Source organism: Oryzias latipes, chromosome 5, assembly GCF_002234675.1.
Source record: "Oryzias latipes chromosome 5, ASM223467v1".
Taxonomy (NCBI): domain Eukaryota; kingdom Metazoa; phylum Chordata; class Actinopteri; order Beloniformes; family Adrianichthyidae; genus Oryzias; species Oryzias latipes.
In genome coordinates, this window is record NC_019863.2 from 32,119,160 (window position 1) to 32,131,299 (window position 12,140).

Here is a 12,140-nt window from a genome sequence, read left to right on the forward strand (position 1 = left end):
TCGATTCATGAACCCTGATCCACGATTCACAGATCAGACCACAAATCTTTCTGTTGAATATGTTGTCTTTAAATGATTGATATGTTTGTCTTTTTCCTGTATGTACGAAAATTAAAACTGTATATATTTGATCGGCATCATTCATACGTTTATTTAGAGCAAAATAATCGACAAAACAGACAGAAACACAATGATTTAAAAAGAAATAGTTTGTATCACTTTAAACACTTTAATCACTTTAAAGGTTTTTCTGTCCACTTCCTGTTTAACTCCAACAGTAAACAAAACATCAGCATCTCTGCTGTTTTGAATCATTTAACAGCAAATCCTGAAAATGTTCTCCACAGTTTTTCCCTCCTCAGAGTTTAGCTGGTTACAGTTCCAGTTGATCAATGACAAAAAGATAGAAAATGAAGACACAGCAACACCTCAATAGAAATAGAATAACTAGAAGACACTCACAGTCAGATTTCGTCAGCTTTCATAAACGCACTTTTTTCCTCTTCCTCTTCCTCTGTTTTAATCCAAAGTAGTTATAGTTTTATACTTTTCTATAATGTCTTTTTCAGAACTTATTTGAGTCTCATTTTTTACATCTGCAAAAAACACACGACAGCTTTTATTTTGAAACCTTCATCAACACTTTACTTTGAAAGGTCACGTACCTCTGATGACAGCAGTGCATTTGGTTTGTTTGGTTTATAAATTAGTAATTAATCATAATTATTCAACAATTTTAGACTGATAATTACGTTGCATGTAATGTATTTCTACAATATTCCACTATACTTATAAAGTTGCCAAAATAACCATGCGAATCATCCACAACACTTTAGACATACCGGATCGGTCGAGGCCCGGGTTAACAACGACCGCCACCGATGCTGTTAACCTACAGGGTGTCGGTGGAAATTTGACTACTGTTGGTGGAAGAAAGAGGGGAGGCAGAAGGGTCCGTGGCCAGAGAGAGAAGGGAAAAGGCAGGAACATAGGTTTGAGAATAGGGACTCTTAACGTTGGCACAATGACAGGGAAAGGCAGAGAGCTGGCAGACATGATGGAGAGAAGGAAGGTAGATGTACTGTGTGTGCAGGAGACAAGGTGGAAGGGCAGCAAGGCACGTAGTATTGGAGGAGGATACAAACTGTTCTATCATGGTGTTGATAGGAAGAGAAACGGGGTAGGTGTGATTCTGAAGGGGGAGTTTGTAAACAGTGTTCTAGAGGTGAAAAGAGTCTCAGACAGGATGATGAGCCTAAAGTTAGAAATTGAAGGGGTGATGGTGAATGTAGTCAGTGGGTATGCGCCACAGGTTGGCTGTGAGTTAGAAGTGAAGGAGAGATTCTGGAGTGAGTTGGATGAGGTCATAGAGAGTTTTCCCAGAGGAGAGAGAGTTGTTATTGGAGCAGACTTTAATGGGCATGTTGGTGAGGGCAACAGAGGTGATGAGGAGGTGATGGGCAGGTTTGGTGTGAAGGAAAGGAATCTGGAGGGACAGATGGTGGTGGACTTTGCGAAGAGGATGGAAATGGCTGTAGTCAACACTTACTTCCAGAAGAGAGAGGAACATAGAGTGACATACAGAAGTGGAGGTAGGAGTACTCAGGTGGACTACATCCTATGTAGACGAGGTTATTTGAGAGAGGTTAATGACTGCAAAGTGGTGGTAGGAGAGAGTGTAGCCAGACAGCACCGCATGGTGGTGTGTAAGATGACTCTGGAGGTCAGGAAGAAGAAGATAGGGAAAACAGAAAAGAAGACCAAGTGGTGGAAGCTACAGAATGAAGAAACTTGTGAGGAATTTAGGCAGAAGTTGAGGCAGGTCCTGGGTGGTCAGGATGAGCTTCCAGAGGACTGGGAAACTACAGCAGAGATTATCAGGGAAACAGGTAGGAAGGTGCTAGGTGTGTCATCTGGAAAGAGGAAAGACGGTAAAGAGACTTGGTGGTGGAATGAGGAAGTACAGGAATGCGTCCAGAGGAAGAGGTTGGCTAAAAGGAAGTGGGATGTAGAAAGGACTGAGGAAGGTAGACAGGAGTACAAGGAAGCGCAGCGTAGAGTGAAGAGAGAGGTGGCAAAGGCCAAACAGAAAGCTTACGATGAGCTTTATGACAGGTTAGACACAAAGGAAGGAGAGAAGGACTTGTACAGGCTAGCCAGACAGAGAGACAGAGATGGGAAGGACGTGCAACAGATAAGGGTGATTAAGGACAGAGATGGAAAGGTGCTAACAACCCAGGAGAGTGTACAGAAAAGATGGAAGGAGTATTTTGAGGAGCTGATGAACGAGGAAAATGACAGGGAAAGAAGGGAGGAAGATGTGGTTGTTGTGGAGCAGGAAGTAGCAGAGATTGGAAAGGATGAGGTTAGAAAGGCTCTGAAAAGGATGAAGAGCGGAAAGGCCGTTGGTCCTGATGACGTACCTGTGGAGGTATGGAAGTGCTTAGGAGAGACAGCAGTGGAATTTCTAACGAGGTTGTTCAATAGGATTCTAGAGAGTGAGAAGATGCCTGAGGAATGGAGGAGAAGCGTTCTGGTCCCGATCTTTAAAAACAAGGGTGACATGCAGAACTGCAGCAACTATAGAGGAATAAAGTTGATGAGCCACACAATGAAGCTGTGGGAAAGAGTAGTGGAAGCCAGGCTTAGGAAGAAGGTGGAGATCTGTGAGCAGCAGTATGGTTTCATGCCCCGTAAGAGCACCACTGATGCCATTTTTGCTTTGAGAATGTTGATGGAAAAGTACAGAGAAGGTCAGAAGGAGCTGCATTGTGTGTTCGTAGATTTAGAGAAGGCGTATGACAGGGTGCCGAGGGAGGAGCTGTGGTACTGTATGAGGTCGTCTGGAGTGGCAGAGAAGTATGTCAGAGTAGTTCAGGACATGTATGAGAGAAGTATGACGGTGGTGAGATGTGCTGTAGGTCAGACAGAGGAGTTCAAGGTGGAGGTGGGACTACACCAAGGATCAGCTTTGAGTCCTTTTTTGTTTGCTATGCTGATGGACAGGCTGACAGACGAGGTAAGACAGGAATCTCCCTGGACAATGATGTTTGCGGATGACATTGTAATTTGCAGTGAGAGTAGAGAGCAGGTGGAGGAACAGCTAGAGAGGTGGAGGTTTGCTCTGGAAAGAAGAGGCATGAAGGTCAGTCGTAGTAAGACAGAATACATGTGTCTGAACGAGAGGGATCAAGGTAGAAGCGTTAGGTTACAGGGGACTGAGGTGAAGAAGGTGCAGGATTTTAAGTACTTGGGGTCAACAGTTCAGTGTGATGGGGATTGTGGAAAAGAGGTGAAGAGGCGAGTGCAGGCAGGTTGGAGCGGTTGGAGGAAAGTGTCAGGAGTGTTGTGTGACAGAAAAGTGCCAGCAAGACTCAAAGGAAAGGTGTACAAGACAGTGGTGAGACCAGCTCTGCTCTATGGGTTAGAGACGGTAGCAGTGAGACAGAGACAAGAGGCTGAGATGGAGGTAGCGGAGATGAAGATGTTGAGGTTCTCCTTAGGAGTGACCAGGTTAGACAGGATAAGGAACGAGTACATCAGAGGGACGGCTCATGTTGCCTGTGTTAGCGACAAAGTCAGAGAAGCCAGACTGAGATGGTTTGGACATGTTCAGAGGAGGGATAGTGGATATATTGGTAGAAGGATGTTGGAGATGGAGCTGCCTGGCAGGAGGGCAAGAGGACGGCCAAAGAGGAGATATATGGATGTCTTAACAGAGGACATGAAGTTGGCTAATGTTAGGGTAGAAGATGTTCATGATAGAGTGAGGTGGAAAAGGATGATTCGCTGTGGCGACCCCTGATGGGAAAAGCCGAAAGAGAAAGAAGACTTATAAAGTTGGCGACGCCACAAATATTTGGACTCAGTTTCTTTTGGAACAGATCGTGAATATCCGAGTCTAGGAGTTTCATATACATACAGGTGTTTGAAGTGAACTGTTTAGTGGATCATAAATGTTTATGTCGGAAATCGTTTATCGTCACTACAAAAGCAAAAGAAACAAAAAGGAGGGAAGCTCACCTTCAGAAACTCCAGAAAGGCGGGCTTGGACATGCATGCCTTCTTGATGAGCGCCATGGCGTTGGTGAAGTTGTTGACGTAATCACTGTACACATCCAGCACCATTGATTTGGAAAACTAACCCAAAGAGAAAAATCACATCTGTGACAAACTGTCGGTAAAATCTTTGCAGCTGCAGAATTTCCTCCGACACAGTCGCGGCGCGACGGCGAAGCGAAGGGCAGAAACCCACAGCGATCCCGCACTTCCAAAGGTCAGTTTTCCTTTTAACCCTATTCACACGCCGCCTCAGAGGAACAAGAAAGGAGGAGAGTTTGAAGTCCACCGCCATGTGCTACATATTCATTTACCAACTAAAACGAAATCCCTGGCGTCCAGCTGATGGGGACAATGTAAGCAGAGACGGGAAATTTAATGAAGGAATTAACCTCAGAGCTGGAATTTGACGGCCGGTACAGTCTGAAAAGAGGAATCATGGCGAGGACTGTAAACACTCCCAGGACGAGGTCCGATGGGGACTCACTCCTGGAATGTCAATGGAAAAACGCTATGGATGAGCACACAGCGGGAGCTCACGTGGAACACAGCCATACCAGCGCCAAAGCCGCAGACTGATTCCATGTTTGAGGTAAGCTGACCCTGTTTGCTCATCAGAACTCTACAAGCAAACATTGGGCTGTAAGAAAGAAAACGTAATGGCTTCTTTCAGGAAATAAAAATGTAAAAAAAAGCTTTGGATTGAATTCAAACAGAGAACTACACCTCCAAAGGCGGAGATGAACGTGCACATCACTCACCGAGGCCACAAATAAGTCCCCAATTTTCTCATTGGAGTCCCACTCAGCCACACGGGACGCCAGCGCAATCTGAAACATGGAGTGGCACTGCGTGATCTCCCGGACTCGGAAGAAGATGGGTCGGATCTTCCTCTGACTCAGGATGCGTGGATCAGCCTCCATCAGGGGTCTGTGGTATTCCTGGGATCAGGACGAAGATAATCAGGAAGATAAAATCAGAAATCTCCACTTCTGAAGGCTAGCTGAGGACTTTGAAAGGTGATCCGTGACAGCGACGGACCACGTTCACGGACGGGCTCTGTGGAGATACCATGAAGTCTTAGTCGCATGCACACATACGAGGGGGTTGACGGCTGCTGTGGATTCATTGGTCGGGGAAGCGGCTGCACCTTATGCCTGAGTCACAAACGCCCTTACGGGTAGTTACGGGCAGTTCTCAGGCAAAAGACTGGGAAACACAAATTCTCAAGGTCGAGATAGGGCGAAAACGTTCACGCCAGGTCGTAGTGAACACTTATACAACACGTAAAGGTCAGTAAGGGGGAAGTAGGTGAGACCCACGCGTGTGGTACAGATTTTTTATTTTTATAGCCCCCAAATCCTGCAGAGTGTATAAGGATACCATAGTGGTACGTTAGCGTTCCTCGCTGCAGCCTGACGGTTAGAAAAGGGGAAATTAGACAATGAGAGTGTAGTTTGTGTGGACGTCCTTTGGGTAATTACATATCCCATGCACACCCCATGTGTGCTGCTTTGGTGCGCGGTCAGTAAAAAGTCAGCACTCGCACCTTACTAACGGCTTGTGTGGCGTAAGGACACCGTACGACAGCATCACACCTACACCATTAGTGCGCGTAACTACCATACGCTCCTATACACTTACCACACACGACAATGGTACGTTCCATATTCATGACGACTCTGTGCGTCCGGCCACCTCAAGGGAGGTCGTGAAATTGGAACGTACCATTGTTGAGCGTGTGGTCAGTGTATCGTGAAGTATTTATACGGCTAATGGAATTTACACCCCTTTACAACGTACGGGTGATACTATCGTACAGTGCCCCGACACCACACTAGTCATTGGTAAGGTACTGGCCCTCTACTGACCATGACACATCATTTCCCGCAGGAAGCGGTCGGTGTCATGCGGGTCACTAGCGCGCGCCGTACAGGTTTGCCTATTTTTTTGCCCGCAGACAGCCCGTATCCAGTAAACCAAAGAACGTCTAAACGGGAAAATGCAGCAGCATTTGTACCATTACGTGTTCTTTCTCAGTACAGAAAGTAGGGGCTCATGGAAGGATAACTGTGCAGCTGATGCAAAACTAACCTGAGATCCCCCCCCCCACACCACACCCTGGAGTGTCTAATTGTGTCATGCAGGCTCGTCATCTTCTCTCGTTATACGTCTGGAAACACTGCATTTACTGCTTGGCTGGAATCCCAGCATTAAAAAAAAAACAGGTTGTAAAGCCCGGCAGCTCTGGCTCGACGACGATGGCACATTGTGCCTGGACAAAGAGCGATTTTGCAGGACACAAGGCAGCCTTTGATCCTAGCTAATTCCACTTCAGTAGGTGGTCTCCTTTATTTTTCTGGGACGAGATAAGCAGCCTCCGTCTCCGTGGAAGTTTTCAGATTTCTGCCTCCCATCGGGCAGAAAGACGCCCGGGCTCCATGTGGGATTATTTATGCAGAGACAGCTTGATAATTTGATGGATAACTCTGCTCCCCCTTTTGGCGTAATTCCTAACGGTTAGAAAGTGAAGATATTGCATGTGGCAGAGGAGGACTAAGCAACTCACCTGTGAGATTCTCCTGAGAGACTCCAGGTAGCTCCGCTCGCTCTGAATGATGGAGCCCAGAATATGGCGCCTGACAACCTGTGCAGACAACAGATCAGTCAGGAAATCTAGCACTAAGAGGACATGATTGGACTGTGGTGTGTGGCATGCTTTCAGTTAAGCACGGCGCAGGCTGATGGATTACGCTATAATCAGGAGTTAGTCACTGGAGGAAAGGAGTGGGAGAGGAGCTGAAGAGCCCGTTTGAAGGAGGCGTCTGTCGGAGAGCCAGCGGGGCAGCTCCAAACATGAAGATGTACCAGAGCGGGACAACAAAGGACTCTTTCTACCAGCTTAAGGCCTTATCTAAAGGCTGTTGGCTTCAGATTATATTCACACAAAAAAAAAACAAATTGTCCCAGTTTGACGTGTCTAAACATCAGAGTTAATGTTTTTCCCAAACAAAAATCCTAGCTGTTCCCTGAACGCCTGTTCACATCTTTGTTCTTAAGTGCAAAACAAACTTCATCCTGCAGTTTTACACAAAGTTGCTCAAATTGTTTTCACCTGCCAGCCTCTAAAAATCCTTTCACTCCAAAACAGAATTTTACTCCAAACACTCAGGAAAAGTCATCCCAAGACTTCATGTGGTTCAATCATTGACTGAGAACTGGACTGATAGGCTCCTCCCCCCTGCCATTCCACACAGGAAGTGGCTCCAAGACGCCAAAATGGCCCTCGTGTTCCAACTTTCAAAATGTTTAGTTGACAGATTTCGTGTAGCCTATGTTCAAACCCTAGGGGTGTGGCCTTCCAACAAGCTGACTAGTGATTGGTGAGAGTAGTTGCCATGGAAACATTGACCAATCACTGCTATAGGTCGACGTCTGGCTCCAACATGGCGGCATCCGCATTGCAAAAAAAAAAAAGGCGACTGAATTGACTTTCTTTCGTTTCATTTCCTGCAAAAACTGAGTATTAAATCAAAAACGATGCTTGTTTCAAGAAAGATTGTCTCATAAATAAACAGCAAAATAATGTTAGTTTGAGAAAATGTAGTGATTAGAATTTTTTTCTTAAAAACATTCTTTTAAAGACCATTTTTCGATCTCCATTTTAAAGAAAATCTGTTATTTAATGTAAACTTGAAAGTATTTTATTAAAGGCTTAACGTTAAATTCAAACTGTAAGATTTAAAAAAAAGTCTAATTTCTTACGTTTCCTTTGAGCTATTTTCAGGTTTGTCTGACTACAGAGATGATAAAAACTGTCATCTATAAATTATTGTTTCTGTTGGTCACGTTTGTCTCATTTGATGAGAAACTGATCATATTTTTGTAGAAAAGGGGAAAACCTGAAGTTTCTTTGGTTGTTTCTAACTGGATTCTTTAAAGCTGAGGCAGCGCTTTGAGTCTCATCTGCTGCCGTTTTTGGCTCCGTTTACCTGTCAGCCACAGTTTGGTTAGAATGAAACCTCCGTCTTTGGTTTGCCTGGATGTTTTTTTTATAACCTTCACCGCATACAAGTTAAACCCACGGGATCAGTTGTCCAAACAAATCTCTCAATTCTACAGCTTTTAGAAGTCAAAACTCCAGCTCTCAGGTGAGAGTGCGGCGTGCGTGTGGAGCACCTGGTGGCTGGTCAGCCCCTCCGGCATCGGGCTCAGCTGTGGAGGCGGATGCTTTCCCTCCGACACCACCACGTCCAGATATCCAGCATCGTCCTCCTCTTCTGCAGTATTTGAAGAAGAAAAAGCCCGTGAGACTGTTTAAGAGTGTGCGTTTGTGTGCGTCTGTGTGCGTCTGTGTGCGTCTGTGTGCGAAAGGCAGAGAAGGCGGCAAGGACATAGACGAAGAGGAAGGCAGCCCTCAGATCTCAGAGCAGCTGGAAACAAACTGCGACGCTCTAAGTTTATTACCTCTAAAATATGAAAAACTTGGGAGCTGTCTGAAGAAGAAAGGAGGAGAGCAAAGGAGTGGGAAGAAAAGGAGAGGCAGAGACACCTCTGGAAGAAAATTCAAACCAGTACTGTATGCATGCAGCAGAGGAGGCACAAACACAACCCGAGACACTCAGGCAACAACAAACAGAGTGGAGAAGAATCCCAGTTTGAGCTTTTTAAAACAGTAAAGGCAGGCATACCAGAGAGCTCCACTGTTCCAATTAGAGACTGTGGAGTGACGAGAGAGGAGAGGAAGCACAATGCAGAGCAGATTTCCCTCGATCAACACCCAAAAATAGCAGCACTGTCCTGTTTACCTCTTTATGACAGATTAGTTACAGCCTGACGGCGAGTTATCAGGCTGCTACGTAGCTCTTAATTGATGCAATTTAGTGGGAATGAACAGGTGAGTGCTGCTGAAGCTCCACGGCTCTCCTCCTTTTTTTTTTTTTTTTTTTTTTTTTTTTTTTAACTTGTCCTGTCCAACAGCTAGGCAGACAGATGAGAGCTGAGGGCCTCTTGGGTTGGACATATTTTACTTTAACAAGAGGGGTTATTAATCTTCAGACAAACCAAAGGTATGTCTGAATAAACCCCTTTTGTAATTGAGGCCAAACTTTATTAATTTCAAACATGTCTGAAAATCTTTGGTGTTGGACCGGGCGGAAAAGGAAAGAGGGGAAGAAGAAAGAGGGATGTTAGAGAGAGGGGGGGTAGGGGGTGATAATAGGAGGGGAAGGGGGGTAAGACCATGAAGCAGCATAAAGCAACAAGTTTACTGGTTGTTAATCATTATGGTAAGGTTCAAATGTAAAAAAAAAACAAAACAAAAAAGGGCGGAGCCTGTCCACACACACACTCAAATGTTATAAACACACTTGTTAGTTGCAAAAATGTCCACCTGTCGACATGTACACAAAACAGATAGTGTTCACACGCATACTTATGCCTTAAAACCAACTAGTGTGAAATATTTCAGTCATTCAGTCTGTTGAGCTAACACCAGTGCTCAGGTGAGTGTTTATGTTCTTCTAAAATGGATGGTGGAACGTGAAAAGAAGGAGGGAGAGTGCCCAGCCATCCCCACCCCAAGACCCCCACCGCACCAGCAGCGGCAGCCGGATTCCCCCCAACACCACACGGGAACCGGCAGGGAACAACCGCCGCCCGGGCGACCAAGCCCGCCACCCAGGCCAGGGCCAGCAGGGCCGCCGCAAGGCCCCCAGAGCCAGAGAGCAGGGAGGCACGGAGGGAAAGAGGGCGCCGCCCCAGCCCAACCAGGAGAGCAGCCCCCCCGCCGCGCCGGGAGAACCCAACGCAGGGCCCCACCGGAGAAGGACGCCCACAGCCCCAGACGAGCACCCCACCACCACCCAGGAGTTCCGGGCATCCCCCCGCCCCAACCCCAGGTACGGGCCAGGACCCCCCAAGGGAGACCCACTCCGCACTCCAGGCAGCCATCCGCCCGGCCAACGGTTGGTCCAGGGAGGAGCGAGGCAGGGGCCCGCCGCCCCCGCCCAGGAGGGGGGAACCCCGGGGAAAAAAGAGGGCCCACAAGGGGTGTTGTAAATATGGCCCGACCAGGCTCGGCCACAGTTGGAAATTTGGCGGGGCCCAGCACTCAGGAGCAAGGACCAGAACCCACCCCCCAGGGACACGAACACCCCCGGCTCAGATGTAATGTGAACCCCCCCACCGCGCGGAGAGAGCACCGCCGGGCCCAGGAAGCCAGCACCCCGGGGACACAGCCGCCGTTGCAAAGGGGCCCGTACCCCCCACCAGGGAAGAGGCTCTCCTCCTCACACTTCATCTACCTCACCTAACCACACCGTCTACCTGAAAGCCAACGAGTTTGTCTCTTTTTATAGTTATAATCAATGAAATCTCTTTTTCCCAGAGCTTTCATTTCTCCCAGAAGGGATTTGAATAAAGGAAGACTTTCTGCTCCATCACTCTCAGACGCTACTTTGGCTCAGCTAGATTTATATTCAAACAACTGCCTATAATTCAAAGTGTCAGCCGAAAGGACTTTATAAAACCCAAACTTCATGACTCGCAGCTCCAAACAGCCAAACTTTTGTCTGCAGAGGCCCGCCCTTCCGATTTACCGATCTGATCGCGTCTCTGCAGGAAGGGAACTTTTCTCATGACGGCTATTTTGGTCCTCTCCAGCCCGTCCTTGGTTCCACTCCTCGCCGCCTTCATGAGCTGCTGAACCTGATCAGGAGGAGCACACAGAAACAACAAGGGAGCATTAGAGCTGCAGCCAGGTGTCACGCCGCGGCGGCACGACAACCGACGGCGCTCCTCTGGAGGAAGACGGAGAGAAGTGGGCTCATCATGAATCTCCCCATCTGTGACTCCCCGTGGGTCTCTGCACAGCCTCTAATCAGGGAGCCTGTGAGCCTATCATGGACAGATTATGGCACAAAGTGGGAGATCCACATCAGCTGCCTCGCTCAGTGCAGGAGAATTCGGCCGACCGTACCCCCCCCCCTCCCCCCCTGCCCTGAGCTGCCCTGCAACCAGACTCCACAGACCCAGAAAAGGGCGGCTGTATTTTTAAACGGTGCCGTTTCAGGAAAGTAGGTCATAAATCGGGAGCGAGATGCACTTATGTTTATGTAAGCAAATGCACAGACGATGACTTAATAATTGCATTTGCTGGCTGTTACATCAGCGGGGAAAGAGAGCAGCAGACAGACGAATCGATCGTCTCAGAGCAGAGTCACAGTCCAGAGAACAGTTGGAGGGACGGCACGCCGTCCGCTAAGCCACTTGGCCGGCTGAGCAAACAGCTGCCGGGGATGATTGACGGTCTTACTGGTGAAGGAGGGCGGCGCCGGATATACCTTCGCCTCACAGTGGTGGCTTCCCGACAGCCGCACGGCCAGCTCGCGCCGGGTCCTGGCACAGCGTTCCCTCAGCCGGCACACTTCAGGGGAGCGCTGCCGGTGCGAAGAGGGGGCGGGCCCACGCAGAAGGGGAGGAGAGGGCGGAAAAAAGGGAAACAGCAAAGGTGAAGGGGAAGGCTAGAAGGCAGAAGAAGCAGAGGAACGCTTTGAACTGTTCACAAGCAAAGAGAGGAGAAGCTTTGGTCAAAGGGGGAGGGGGGCAAGCAGCCGGCCAGAAATGAGCAAACTCAGCTGCAGACCTGCCAGCTTCCTCAAACAAAAGCCCAACTTCAGGTGCGCCCAGTGAAAAATCAATCTGGCAGCTCTAATTAAAAACAATGTGATCAAGGCTGCGCCGTTGCAGGGCTCTGATAGTCAATTTCTCTTTCTTTTGCATTAATCGTTAGAGCGGTTCGCCTGGATTTTTCCTTTTGTTCACTGGCCTGGGACAGACCTGCCAACAGAACAGTGGGGGGGGGGGGTCCACACCACACCTTCCTATAATTACCCAAGCAAGTCGTTTTCAGTTCCACCTCTAGAAGCTTCTCTTTCATTTGTCGGAGCGCTTCCTGATTCGAGCGCTTCCTCGCTCTGCGGCCGCCACACGTGCAGAGCGGGAAAACGCATGGAAATGCATGCAGGGGCGGCTAGAAACGCATACATTCAGAACCACTGAGCCACAGATTTTGCCTTCTG

General features: G+C 48.0%; 1 protein-coding gene across 5 annotated transcripts in view; it reads right to left on the bottom strand.

Moving 5' to 3' along the window:
• arhgef10l (Rho guanine nucleotide exchange factor 10 like) overlaps nucleotides 1-12,140 on the bottom strand; it is a 176,432-nt gene that overhangs the window by 129,488 nt on the left and 34,804 nt on the right. For 4 of the 5 annotated variants that reach the window (XM_023955302.1, XM_023955300.1, XM_023955301.1 and 1 more), the window contains exons 7-12: nucleotides 11,403-11,498; nucleotides 10,659-10,767; nucleotides 8,239-8,339; nucleotides 6,629-6,706; nucleotides 4,821-5,000; nucleotides 4,024-4,140 (exon numbers count right to left, since the gene is read on the bottom strand). In XM_023955302.1, coding sequence (XP_023811070.1) covers nucleotides 4,024-4,140; nucleotides 4,821-5,000; nucleotides 6,629-6,706; nucleotides 8,239-8,339; nucleotides 10,659-10,767; nucleotides 11,403-11,498 — 681 coding nt within the window. The remainder of the gene's footprint in view (nucleotides 1-4,023; nucleotides 4,141-4,820; nucleotides 5,001-6,628; nucleotides 6,707-8,238; nucleotides 8,340-10,658; nucleotides 10,768-11,402; nucleotides 11,499-12,140) is intronic. The other variant, XM_023955304.1, reaches the window with a different exon arrangement.